Source organism: Marmota flaviventris, chromosome 8, assembly GCF_047511675.1.
Source record: "Marmota flaviventris isolate mMarFla1 chromosome 8, mMarFla1.hap1, whole genome shotgun sequence".
Lineage (NCBI taxonomy): Eukaryota > Metazoa > Chordata > Mammalia > Rodentia > Sciuridae > Marmota > Marmota flaviventris.
In genome coordinates, this window is record NC_092505.1 from 107,757,441 (window position 1) to 107,770,906 (window position 13,466).

General features: G+C 46.5%; 3 protein-coding genes across 6 annotated transcripts in view; 1 reads left to right on the forward strand and 2 right to left on the reverse strand.

Annotated features, from left to right (window-relative positions):
- Window positions 1-13,466, forward strand: part of Med12l (mediator complex subunit 12L) — a 263,138-nt gene that overhangs the window by 179,936 nt on the left and 69,736 nt on the right. The window lies entirely within an intron of this gene.
- P2ry13 (purinergic receptor P2Y13) lies at window positions 299-2,141 on the reverse strand. The gene is made up of 2 exons (XM_027934060.2): window positions 2,051-2,141; window positions 299-1,408 (listed from the first exon to the last, which is right to left on the reverse strand). The coding sequence occupies exon 2, from the start codon at window positions 1,403-1,405 to the stop codon at window positions 398-400; it is 1,008 nt and encodes a 335-aa protein (XP_027789861.1). The 5' UTR covers window positions 1,406-1,408; window positions 2,051-2,141; the 3' UTR covers window positions 299-397.
- The window catches only part of P2ry12 (purinergic receptor P2Y12), a 42,282-nt gene continuing 37,369 nt past the window's right edge, over window positions 8,554-13,466 (reverse strand). For all 3 annotated transcript variants that reach the window (XM_027934059.3, XM_071615523.1, XM_071615524.1), the window contains 2 exons: window positions 12,203-12,368; window positions 8,554-10,535 (listed from right to left, as the gene is read on the reverse strand). In XM_027934059.3, coding sequence (XP_027789860.2) covers window positions 9,495-10,523 — 1,029 coding nt within the window. In that variant the 5' untranslated portion in view covers window positions 10,524-10,535; window positions 12,203-12,368 and the 3' untranslated portion in view covers window positions 8,554-9,494. The remainder of the gene's footprint in view (window positions 10,536-12,202; window positions 12,369-13,466) is intronic.

Below are 13,466 nucleotides of genomic sequence, written 5' to 3' on the forward strand. Positions count from 1 at the left end.
TTGCAAGTTAGTTTCCTGCTTCCCTCAGTGGTAATTGATCTGGGGGCTATGAAGCCACACGGCTGTTTGGATCATGTGTGTGAGTGAATGTGAGGTGGTGTTTGGAGGGGAGGCTTTTAGGGGTCTGCATTTCCCTCATCTTATCCCAAGTACTCAGGGGATGTCCTTGGGAAGGTGGCCTCGAGTGGCCCTTTGCTTTCCCTTGCATCCTCTTGTTGTGGCTTTATGAATAGGTTCACGTGGTGTTAAACTTCACAAGATCGTTTTTGTACACCTGGGGTGATCATGCAAGGAAGCATTTGTACCCATCTCTTTTTCTTTATTGCTTAAATTTGGTCTCTACACAGATGGTTTCTGAAGCCTTGTGGCCATGTGGCCGCGAGCTCAGTGGCAGCGGTCAGCCCAGGGTTATGTGGTCTGTCTGGCTGCTCTGTTGCTCCTGGTGTGAGGCCCTCCTGCACCTCATGCAAGGCAGCCTTTCTGTGAATCTTTTACATAAGAATATGTATATTAAGGGATCCATGCAAATGTTAGTTGCTGCCAAAAAGAGAGTCGTTTCTTTGGCAATGAACAGCCGGTTCTCCAGCGCACAGTCCTTCTTGCTGCTGGTTTGGCTGTGAGTGTAGGGGATGCGGGTGAAGTGAAACGGGGCAAAGCACAGGAAGAAGACAGCCAAGACCACGAACACCTTCCCCCCCAGCCTCTTCTTGCTTTTGCCATCCTTACTTTTGACCTTTTTATAAGAATCATAGACTTTTTTGGCAATCACCGTATAAAACAGAAGCATTAGGACAAACACAGTCCAGAAAATGCCCTGGGATACGTAGTTCACCAGCCGATGCCACCACAGCCCCAGAGGCCCCTTCAGGGACGCACACTTTTTCACAGACACTGGAGTTGCTTCCTTGTCATTCAGGATCATATTCGGCAGGGACATGGAGAAGAGAAGGAGCCAGACGAAGACTGTGACCGTTTTTGCAAAAGCAGGTTTTTTCACGAATGATTTCTCGAAAGGTCTGACAATCTTGAGGAACCTGTCAAAGGCTATGAGGCCCAGCAGCGTGATGCCCACATACATGGCCTCGTAGAAGACCACGGAGGAGAAGCGGCACACGAATGCTCTGAGCTGCCAGGGCCCGAGGTGCGCGTCAGAGAGGATTTTGAAAGGAAGCGTGAGTGTCATTATCAGGTCAGCCACCAAAGTGTTCTTGAGGTAGATGACGAAGGTGGAGGAGCTGGGGATTCGCAGGAACGCCCACAGGGCCAGTGCGTTGAGCAGGGCACCCGCCAGGAAGACCCCCGTGTAGAGGGTGGGGAACACCAGCTGGGTGATTCGAGTGTCCCGGGGGCATCGCTCGGAGCCATTGAAGCCCTGCATCCCCGTGGCGTTGGCCGGCTCCAGCATGGACTGCACACAGACAAAGCAAACAAAGGCCATTCAGGACACTGTTAAAAAACAGACTTCAGCTGAGTGCTGGCTCACGCCTGTAATCCCAGCAGCTCAGGAAGCTGAGGCACGAGGATCATGAGTTCAAAGCCAGCCTCAGCAACTTAATGAGACCATAAGCAACTCAGTGAGATCCTGTCTCACTATAAAATAAACTATAAAATAAATATAAACTATAAAATAGGGCTGGGGAGGTGGCTCAGTGGTCGAGAGTCCTGAGTTCAATCCCTGGTACCAAAAAAACAAAACAAGCAAACAAAAAAACAACCCCACACTTCAGCTGGGGAACCTGTTAGTGCCCTGTGTTCCTTCCCCACCTTGCACACATCTGTGGAGAGGGTGCTGATTGTTTCTGGCTTGAATTTTTAAGTCACATAATACAGTGTTCGTACTTTAACAGTACCATTACTTCCCCTCCTCCTTGTGAATCCAAGTGACAGGTTCTACCTGATTCGTAAGTGCCACTGTGAACATGGCAGTGAAACTTGGACGGCAGTAACACCTGGGTTAGCCAAGCTGTCCTGGGCTCACCGAGCAGCGGCCCTCCCTCTGCACACCGTGCCTTCCATAGCAGGCACAGTCATAACAAGCATTGAAACTCACCTTGCTCTGGGCGGGTGCTCAGCTCCGTGTCCTCCGACTGCGGCGGGCATTGGCTCAGCCACCAATGCTGGGAAGCAGCCTTCTGCTTTCTTACGCCGGCTTCCTTCCCCATTTCCACTTCACACTCACTTCTGTCATGAGGTCTGGTGTAACCTCTCGCGTTCGCCCTGGGCTTTGCTGATACTCCCTGTCACTTGAGAGGTCTTGGGCGCTCACCACTGGGACTTGCTGCGGTAGCTTCAGTTGCAGTTCCCTGAATGTTTTCTGCCCGTCACTCTGCTCAGGCCTGTTGTCTGTGGATATGCCCCAAGAACTTCGACTCCTGTGTGATAAGTAGGTAGAAAGACCAGGAAGGTATCCTGAGGTACCCCCCCCAGTAGGAGACGAGTCGTGACGCTAACATCTGGCAGAACCATCTTCTGCATCCTCATGGACAGGGTTTCCAGAGATGTGTTCAGGAGGACGGCCTGTGTGTGTCTGCAGGCATTTACCTCCATATGTTTGTTGGTCCCAGGGTCCCTGAGAAAGAACAGAGTTCCTAAGAGGTGGGGACTCATAGTGCAGACTTTTGGGGATGAGAATCCGCTACCTACCAGTTGTGTGGTTTTAAATCACAGACACGTGATTTGACAGCTCTCCATGTGTGCAAGGAGTTTGAAAATGGTCTGTACCCAGAGTTGCTGAGAGGGTGAACTGAGGGCCTAGTGCCAGGCAGGCACCTGGAGAGCCCCCGAGACACAGTCTCCCCGCCACAGTCCGGCCTGGCAGGCTGGAGTGGACGCGCACTCCCCTCACTGCCACACGGGAGATCTCTTCCTATGAACGATGGTGGGAGCCGTGGGGGGCCTCATGAACCAGCCTTGGGCCCCGTCTGTAAGTTGTTCCCTGGCCTCTGTTGAAGCGTGAAGAGGAGAGGGCAGTTGTCCAGGGCAGTGTGCTTTGCCAGACCTGTGAGAGCAAAGCGGAAGTTGGGGCTTCTGGGGATGTGGGGTTCTTCACAGAGAGTTTCATTTCATATTTCTTGCCACAGGTTTTGCCTAGACTAGACTGTACCTTTGGTCTGATCAGAAAATTTTGGATGACTTGTCTTGGGATTCTGAGAATAAGAGTTTCATATCCCTTGAACATTTACAGCTATGTGCAGTACAGTGTCTGTTGGCTCTGGTTGGCCCTACCTAGTGGATGGCATAGTTTGAAAAAGTTCTCTATGTGACTCGAACTTATTGATCTCTTGCAAAGGAGACTCAAGATTTCACCGGTATGGTGGAACATAGTAAATATGTCTGGGATTGAACCCAGGGGTGCTTGACCACAGAACCACATCCCCAGCCCTTTTTATTTTTTATGTTCAGACAGGGTCTTGATGAGTTGCTTGGAGCCTAGCTACGTTGCTGAGGGTGGCTTTGAACTCATGATCCTCCTGCTTCAGCCTCCTGAGCTGTTGGGATTACAGGCAAGCGCCCCTGCACCCAGCTAAACATGTGTCTTTTTCTTTGCTTCAGTGTGGGACAAAAACTTTTAATTTTTATGTACAAGACTTTAATCTACATAATTAATTGCAAATTTCCCTACAGCCCCAAATCCATTATGTTGATGAAAGTTTGAAGTAGTTTCACTTTAAACAAGGGAAATTCTGTACCAGATAATTTCATCATGCGAAAACTGGAAATCACATTTTGGCCAGGTTTCAAAATGTCAAAGTGTGAGAAACTTGCAAAAGCGGAATGGATGACTAACGGTGGTGTCTTCTTGGCAGTCATGGAAGCACATTCCTTTAAATGTGAGAGTTTCAAAGTGTGCACTTTAGTGAGAGAGTTGGGGTCCTCCTGGGCTCCCTGCTTGAGGAGGGCTTTGCTCTTGAGGGATATGGGAAGTGCTAGGTACAGCAGCTAGGGACACTCCTTGGGCCATGGGGTCTGGGCTCAACTGCTCTACAGGTCTTAGAACTCTTGTGACCTTGGGCAGCTTTTTACTCTCCCTGTGAACCAGTTGCCTTCTCTTTAGAGTGGACATAAAAAACAATGTCTGCTTTATGGAGTCATTCAGAGAACATTTATCATGGGCTTAGAAAAATGCCTATCATATGGTAGGAGTCCTGTAAATTTTTTTTAATTAAATCAAGTTGGAATAAATACCTGTACACCTATGGGGGTAATCACAAAAGATGGGAGGAGTCAAAGAAGATACAGCGAGAGCATCCAGAAACTAGGAGCCTGCCAACAGGCTCTAGGGGAGTGTAGTCAATGTCCATAACAGCACAAAAGCTGGGCTGTGGCATTGATGACATCATATCATTCAGTCCTCTGAACAGTCCCCAGAGACTAGGTCCCCCTTGGAGGTGAGAAATTGGAGACCAGAAGGTAAGTGGTTTTCCCAGTGCCATGCTGCTACATCCCCCTGCCAGCGGATCTGGTCCCTGTGAGCCCTGGGCACCTGCTTGGCTCAAAGCCCTGTGACGGTGGGGGTGGGGGTGTCAGAGAGGATACTGGGAGAGGCCACAGAAACCAGCCTGCCCAACGGAATCAACTGCTGTCTCCATTCCCCGTCTTCCTGTGGCACCTGCAGTTGGATCCACGGGGCAGTGGAAGGGTTCCTGTGGATGTGGCTAGCTGGTGCCACATAAATGGCATCTGCCACTACGGGAAGTCTTTGCTTTCACTCTGGATGAAAGTTGAAGTGAGATCTTTATTCCTAAAAGAGACGTTTAATTCCCATCAAAGTGCACCACTGTACCAGGTGCTTCCTCAGATCATGTGGAATCGTCGTAAAAATTCCATACGAGACTAACGAAAGTGACAGCAAGCAAAAATAAGTTTCACACTGTAACAGTCAATATGACGACCTATCTTTATAAGTTAATACCAAAAATTACTGCATGGAACCAGAAACAGGCAAAAAAAATTGCAAAATTATTTGAAATGTTCAGTATTTATTTTGAAATTCTTTGTTGTGAAAGGTGTGTTAAGTATCCATTGTTGTGACAAAATTTTTGAGAAAATTAAGTTGAAGGAAAAGATTTGTTCTGGTTCAGACTGTGTTGGGCTCTTCACCGTAGGTTCTTGACAAGGCAGAACATGGTGGGGAACATGTGGTGGAGCAAGCTCCTGTCTCCTGGTGGCTGGGAGCGGGGACCAGGGAGTGGAAGGGCCTGGGGACACATGCCCTCCACAGGCATGCATCCCCCACCTCTTCCACCAAGCCCCCTTCCCCGAGAGTTACCACTGTCTCCCAGTAGTCCCACAGCTGGGAAGAAGCCTTGGGAGACATTAGACACAAACTACAACCAAAGGAAAGCATGTGTTTGAAAATTCAAATGCACATGGATATGTAGCAGAAGGTGAAATTTAATCCCCCTTACATACATATATATATATCACATACAACAATGTATATGTGCACAGAAATATATATACAAACATGTATATTTACATACATATACACAGTTATTTACACAGTGGGTTTTGTTTCATTTCATATTTAGACTGATTAGTGCATTTAGACTGATCTGTTTTTTTACAGAATGAACACATTTATAATAATTTAATAATGAATATATAAATCTACCATAGCTTAGTTAAGCTGCCACTGGTTGGAACTTAGTTTGTTTCCAGTTTTTGTTATTTAAAACAATGCTGTAAGCTAGGCACAGTGGCACACACCAGTGCCAGCCGCTTGGGAGGCCGCAGCAGGAGGATGGCAAGTTCAAGGCCAGTGTGGGCAACTTAGTGAAACCCTGTGTCCATTTAAGGACTGGAGATGTAACTCTGTGGTAGAGCACTGGCCTAGCATGTGTGGAGGTCCTGGGTTCTATCACCAGTACCACCAAAAGCATCTTTATGTATTCTTGTGTATTTGTTCTAACATATTTGCAAGAAATGTCTAGAAGTAGGATTGCTGAATCAAACGTCTTGTTTCAGAATATTGAATGTTCTCTTCCAATGGTTGTCCCATCAAGGGTGGGATTCTTCAACACTGCCATTAAAAATATTTTTAAATCAGTTAGAAACTTATGGGTGAAAAAAAACCTATGCCATAAATATAAATTTATATTGTAATTGGTGGGGTGGATATGTATCCTTTCCTGTTTTTATTGTCCCTTTCTATTTCTCCTGGAAAGTCCTTCTCATGCCTTGTTCCTGACTCTTTCTCAGGACCTCTTAATTAGTGATGAGTCAAGGGGCTTCCACATTCAAAGTCCCAGCTGGCGGTGTCCTGCCCCTCCCTGAGCATTGTCCTCTGAGTGTGCCAGCTCTTTGCAGTGTCAAACCACAAGAGCAGTTATGTGTGTCAAGAGAGTGTTCTGATGCTGCAGATTTTTTCTTCCTGTTCTTCAAGTACTGGGCAGGGGATCTGCAGTCTCTCTCTCTCTCTCTCTCCCCCTCCCTGGCCCCGTCTCTTTTGGTACTGGGGATTGAACCCAGTCATGCTTAGCCATTGAGCCGAATCCCCAACCCTGTTTATTTTGGCAGATTCTCACTAAGTTGCTTAGGGCCTCTGTAAATTGTGGAGGCTAGCCTGGAACTTGTGATCCTCCTGTGTCAGCCTCCAGAGCCACTGGGATTATAGGCATACATCATGGCAGCCGGCACAATCTCCTTTTAAAAAAGAAGAGCTAGTTAGGACATTTTTCAGTTTGGGTGCCATGAGCCTGTCTCCATGCAGCACAATTGTTGCCATCATGGAGCAGCTGCAGATGAAGCCTGCATGGCATAGAAGTGCTGCAATGAACCAGACTTAGGAACATTCCAGATTGAACTTGGTATTGAAATGACATGGAGTTCAACTCTTCTCTCGAGCTCTTTCCCCACTGGCTTTGAAAATGTACCCAGCACTCTGAGGTCCTGGGCTGTGAGAGGAACTCACGGTGGGTGGGCTGGGCTCAGACTGTGGTTCACTGCCACCTGCTGCAGGTGTCTCCTGTAGGGAAGCCACTGAGAGAAACCACGCGGCACTGCATCCCCCACTGGGGACCCTCGGGGCTATGTGCAGGACTCCCACTGTCTCCTCTGCTGCATCTCTCACTATTGTACCTGGGCCCACAAAGTTGGCTTTTTTTTTTTTTTTAAATAGAAGTTATCATGAAACATGGAGTTCCTTGCATTCATCAGAATTTCTAACCCTAATTTCTAATTCTAACAGAATTTCTAACTGTCTTTGAGGAGAGAATCACCAGCAGTGTGGTGCTGAGTCTGATGAGGGTTCTCATGGGATCTGTACATAGCTGTAAAATAGAGGTTTCCGAATACTTCACAGCTCTTCTGTACTGAAATGTCACTGTCTCCATAGCAGTTCTAGTTTTTTTGTCTCCCGTAGAACAGTATCATCTCAGTTAGAAGTGGGTAGCAGGAGGATTGTCCAGGCCATCTATCCACCCTGTCCTTTCCCAGCATGCTCCATGGTACCATGAGGACTCAGTTTTAACCCACTCTCTGCCCCTGACGTGGATGAGCGGGGGTGAGTGTCCTTCGATGCATAGGCAAAATAAGGTTTGTTGATCATAGTCTCCAGCACCTGGGTATCATATATCCTGGTATTGTATGCACTCCTCTCACAGAGCATGGCTACTGGGCATCTGATATAACAGTGAACCTTCACGGCAGGACTGACCACTGCTCAGCGCCCAGCAGTAGATGGCACATGTGTGATTTTGGCCCACATCTCTGTGCCTCTCTGCTGACATCCAGTGCTCACTGAGAGCAGTGCCACAGAAGGATAGTGTGGGTGTTCCAGAGTGGACACCACTTAGGGAGCTGAATGGGCTCAGCTCTGTACTGAAATCTAACCCAGCAGCAGTCTGGTGGGTTTGGATGACTCGGAAGTTCAGCAGACTTCCACTGTTCTACTTTCCCCTGACGTTGGAATTTCCATATTGGTACGAGGCCATCTTCTGTTTGAAAATCACCTCTGGTGATGATAAGTAGTTGAGATAAGTGATGTGAACTGCTTTTTGCTATGTACTTAGACTTTTATCTAATTAGTACTCATTGTATACAGTCAGTAAAATGTCACAACTTTCCCCATGAATATGTACCATTACTGTGTCAATTAGAAGTAAAAATATATTTACAAAAATCAGGAACAGTGGAACACATCTGTTATTCCGCAACTCAGGAGACTGAGGCAGGAGGATTGAAAGTTTGAGGTCAGCCTCAGCAAGTTTGCATGACCCTCAGCCACTCCGCAAGACCCTGTCACATATTAAAGTGGAAAGGACTGGGGATGGAGCTCAGTGGTCAAGTGCTGCTAGGTTCAGTCCCCATTACCACCACAAAACAACCAATCGGATCCCGCATGGCTTGTGTGAAATCAGACTTCCCAGGTATGGCCTGTGAACTTACTGAGGTGACACGTTGTCTTCAGAGACATTTTGCACACTGAGACATGATAAAACAGGTTTGCAGCAGTTCTTTCTTAAGTGTATGAGGTGTCTGATGTTATTGTGTTGGGGGTGGGAGGAGTCATGGTATCTAGTAACTTTGAAAAAGGAAATTCCAACAAAGTGATAAGGTTAATATAAAGTTTTATATTATACACACAAATACAAATATATGATTCCAAACAGTTCACTCACTTTCATGTAGTAGTTACACCGTACGACTTTGTAATCATATTTTGTTCATTTTTCTTACTAAGAGAAAATGTTTTATTAACTCAAGTAGCAAGTATTTCTAGAAGCCAGTTAATAAAGATTAAGTGTCAATGATGGTATTGTGTTCATCGAAGTTGTCAATATATTAGTAAAACTCTCTTCTCTAGTGTTAAGGAAATACAAATAATTCTTTTAGTTTTATTATATCATAAAAGTGACTGTCCTTTCTGTAATGATTTTCTTAGCTGTGCCTATTCTTTATTGGAACGGCATGCCTTAAGTCTGTTGTCTTAATGAACATTTCAAACAATTCAGTTCCATTAAATACCATTTCAATTAGTTTAGTCTGTGGATTTTGTTCATGTTAAGAGCCAGTGGTTATTATGCTTTGTGTACCCACTGAAGTTTTTCTAGGTTTCACAGTAGGTCTGGGTTTGGTTTGGGGGTCTTGGATGTACTTCTACCTTAATAGGTGTCATTTTGGTCAGGGGATTATATCAGATTGGTCATTCTTTTCCAGGGGGTTATAAAACACACAGTTGTGAGCACTGACACATGGAAGCTAGCAGTAGGTGTCAGCGAGTGACCCACTTTGCAGGAGCTCTGCAGACCTGGCTTCTGCTTTACATGCAGCATGGCAGTAACACGCTGCTTGTCCTGCAGGGAGCTACATGGGGTTAGGTAGCCTCGCTTGCTGGGAGCATGCGAAGCTGGCTCCCTTAGTCTCTGCTGCTCTTTCCAGGAGTCATCACTACTGACTCCGCCACTACTTGGTGAGGGTCCTGGCTGGCTGGGTGCTTTCCTTGGAGGAGTTCTGGACCCCAGCACACTGAGACTGTCCCCCAGGGAACTTGCTTACATTGGAGTCTCTTCGCTTGGGTCATCAGCACCCTCTGCTTTCTTCTTGTCCCCCCGGGATGGGGCCATTGCAGAACTGGGGCACTTGAGCATACTTATCAAGGAATTCCTAAAGGACTTGCAAAGAAAGAAATAGATGAAGGGGTCCAGGCAGGCATTCAGGGAGGTGAGCCACAAGGTGCTCTCCTTCACGTAGAACAGGGTGTTCTGTGCCGCGCAGTCGAAGACCTCCCGGGTCTGGCTCAGGGTGTAGGGGATGCGGGCGAAGTGGAAAGGCACAAAGCACAGGAAAAACACCGCGATGACGATGAACACCCTGACGTTCACCTTCTTCCTGGGCGCCTTGCTGGACCCCCGCGTCCTCATGTAGGACCTGTAGAGCTCTTTAGTAATGAGCGTGTAGCACACGATGACAATTAGGAAATTGATCCAGAAGATGACCTGGCAGATGTAGTTGGTGATCTCGTGCCAGACCAGCCCGAACTCCGACTTGAGGAAAGAGCACTTCTTCACGCTCTTGTCCCTCGGCCGCCTGTTGGTGAGGATCATGTTGGGCAAGGACAGTAAGAACATGAAGGCCCAGATGACCACGGAGAGCACCTTGGCGCCCAGGAGGCTCTTGGGGCTGGATGTCTTGAACGGCCGGGTGGTCTTCTGGTAGCGGTCGATGGTTATCAGGCCTAGGAAGGAGATGCTGATGTACATCGTGAAGTAGAACACAACGGAGGTGACCTGGCAGACAAAGGTCCTCAGGGGCCCGGGGCCCAGCTTGGCATCACTGAGGATTTTGAATGGAAAAGTCAGAATCATGAGGAGATCCGAAATGACTGTGTTCTTAAGGAAAATAATGAAGTTGGATTTACTGCGAATTTGAAAGAAAATCCTCATCGCCAGGCTATTGGTGACAAGTCCCACGAAGAAGAGGAGGGTGTAGAGCAGTGGGAAGAGCACCTGGGTGATCTTGTAGTTCCGGGCACACACGCTGCTGTTGCCCGGGGCCAAGGTGAGGTTGTCACTGGGTAGCATTTCCTCTGCCACCTGGAGAGGGGGCAGGGGAGGCTTGTTTTAGTACCAGGGAGCTGGTTTTGCTATTACCCCCCACCCTTCCCCCAAACTTGATTTTTTTTTTTTTTTTTGGTGCTCATTGGGACTCTTAGTAGGACCACAGGAAGCAGAGTCTTGGAATATTTCTCCTTAGCGAGCACTGCGTCCCCAGCTGGGCCAGGTGACCTGCAGCACTTACCCTGCTCTGCAGGCACTCTGTACTTCTGGCCTGCAGCGGGAGAAGGCCCTGGGCCTTCTCAGTGGCCACCTGCGTTTGTGTAGAGCAGGCAGCAGAGGCCACGTCCTGCCTTTGCCTGTGGGTTTATGCTTGTGGCCCCCTGCCCCCCCACCAGCCTCCTTCCTGGCCCCTGCACTCTAAGGGCTTGAGGGAGAGGTGAGTGGCAATTGCCCGTAGGACCTTAGAGAGCAGCAAGACACGGGATTGGAGCACTCTGGGAAACCTGTTAGATAAGGAAGATACTGAATCTGAGGCCAGAACAGAAGAAGCGACAGCATTTTCCTGTATGCTAGAGGACATTCCTACCCCTGCATGGCTCAGCCACCCCTTAAAACCTTGGCCTCACAGAGACACATCATTTAGTAGCAGATGTTTTCCATCCACCTGTATCTCATTTTCAACTTGAGTATATTTAAAGTCTTATGTACATTTCCTGAATATCATTCAGTTTAAATTTCAAAATAGAAAATAAAAAAGGAAGTGTCTCTGTATAGTGGTCATCAGTCGGCTTGTTCAGAACAGCCAGGGCTGGTTGCCTAGGTTGATGGGGTGTATGATTGCAGCTAAGATGAAATGAAACCAGGTTGTCTGGTCTTGTGTTGTCACCACAACAGGCTGCCATAGAGAAGGCTGACACTGACTTGAATGTGCTGTCTCTCATCTCAGTTGCAAAACTTGATGAAGTTTGCAATCTGTTTCATCACAGACAAATAGAACTGAATTTAATAAAAATTGTTCCTGGTATTCAGACATGATTATGTTGACAACACAAATATCTAAATTAAAAACAAATCGTTCATGTAAGATATTTAACAAATGAAGGTAACACTAAATTCCGTCTTATATTAACAGGTTCTTTTTTTCCTCTGTCCATCCTTGTATAAAATAAAACAAGAATCCTGTTGTCCCAGTATGTCTTTAATTTTTAATGCCTTCCCCACCTACTAAACATTTCAATAAAAGGAATAGCTAAATGTCACCAGCACCCCAGCATTTCAAGGATAGGTGTTCACTGAATGTCCCCCCATGTTCCTGCTCTTTTCTTGCTCTTGTTTGCTCCCTGGCAGAGTTAGCAATTCTGGTTTGGGAATGTTCCTTTGGCATAGAATGTAAGTTTTTTAAAAAAGTATTCTTGATACCAAGAATTTCCGCTCCCTCCATATATGCGTATCATTCTGTAGTCAAGATTAAATAAGTAAAGCTGTGTATATTTTATTTTCCATGCTTTGCATAAGTTTTTTAGTGTAGAGCTTAACTATTGTCCCCGATATCATTAATATGGCTTGTATTTTAATTTTTCCTCCAAATTTGTACCTATATTATTACTTTAGATTTTCAATTTTAAGAAAAACTTGTGACAAAATGCACACACACACCCCCAGTGTGAATACATGCCGTCCAGGACCTCTCGGTAGAACATTACCTGGTTACGGGGCTGACACTGCGGGACTCGAATGTCTCCGGTGATGGTCCTCCGTACAGTTTTCAGACTGGCTTCTGATATTTTCCTGTTAGCGTCTTAGTTTAGTTGTCAATCGTCTTTGTGATGGAGAATTTGCAGAGTTTTCATCAGTGAAATCTAAGGCGTTCTAGAGAGAAAAGGAGAGAGAGAGAGAGACGAAGAAAGAACTTCACAAATCAGAGGTTACCTTGAACACTGTTGCCCCAAAGCTAGACAGACACTGAACTTCCATCTGTCTGCTTTTAGAACTTCTGCTTTTATTTCCTGGGAAAATGTGGGGGCAAGGGTGGCTGAGAAGTCATTTTCTAAAAGCCATTTGAAATCTTATAGCTTCTTGTTGGAACCTGCCATAGGGTTGCTGATTAATAATAATTGGAGTTCTTTGGGTTATTTTCCTTGCAAATTATAATTCCATGTTGAAATCGAGCCTTCAAAGTCTGCTTCCTGCAGACGGCTGCAGGCTTGTTTTCTCGCTTGCCTCCTCCCCTGAAAACACACTGTGCCCAACGCTGGGTGATCTATTACCTGCTAAGAGGTAATAACATTAACTCCAAATGTGTGTTGGCTAGGGACGTACAGCCTCTCACCCTGGTTTTTTCCTCTGGTTAATAATGTCATTATTTTAAATCTGTGTTTGATTAGCTCCTTTGTAGGCAAAGCAGTTTCCTGCCATTATAAATGGTCAGAGTCTACAATTACATTAGGGAAGCAGCTATGTGCATTGCCAGGCTGCTCCAGAAAGCATCCTTCCTGCTCTTCTTGAAGAGATCTCACATGTAAATGTATTCTAAAGTTTCTTTTTACCTAGCTTTGAGTTTGGGGGAAGGATAACCTCGAGTTAAGGCATCCTGTGTTCCTACTGCAGAGAGTTTTTTAACTTTTAAACCAATGGGGAAAAGATAGGGGTGAAAATGAGGGTGAGACTTGTTGCTGCTTTTTACCTTTTTGTAAATATCACTGTGCTCATACATGGACACACACAACACACACACATACACACACACACACACACACGGCTATGAAGTCTCTCTTACAATATTTTCTCACTGGAGACTGTCAGATGCCCGTTTAAGCCACCTGACCCTGAAAGTGAGTCCAGTCTTTAAGTGAAAGTGTCTCAGGTTGGAAAAGCCTGATACCATACAGCAGAGCCAGGTGGCCGCTTCAGCCTCTATGATAAACCTCAGCACCATCCACGGTTTGTCATGTGCCACTGGGAACAGGG

Bases quoted from the DNA above. Each gene is read 5' to 3' on its own strand.
- P2ry13 (XM_027934060.2), bottom strand. From the start codon at position 1,405: ATGCTGGAGCCGGCCAACGCCACGGGGATGCAGGGCTTCAATGGCTCC.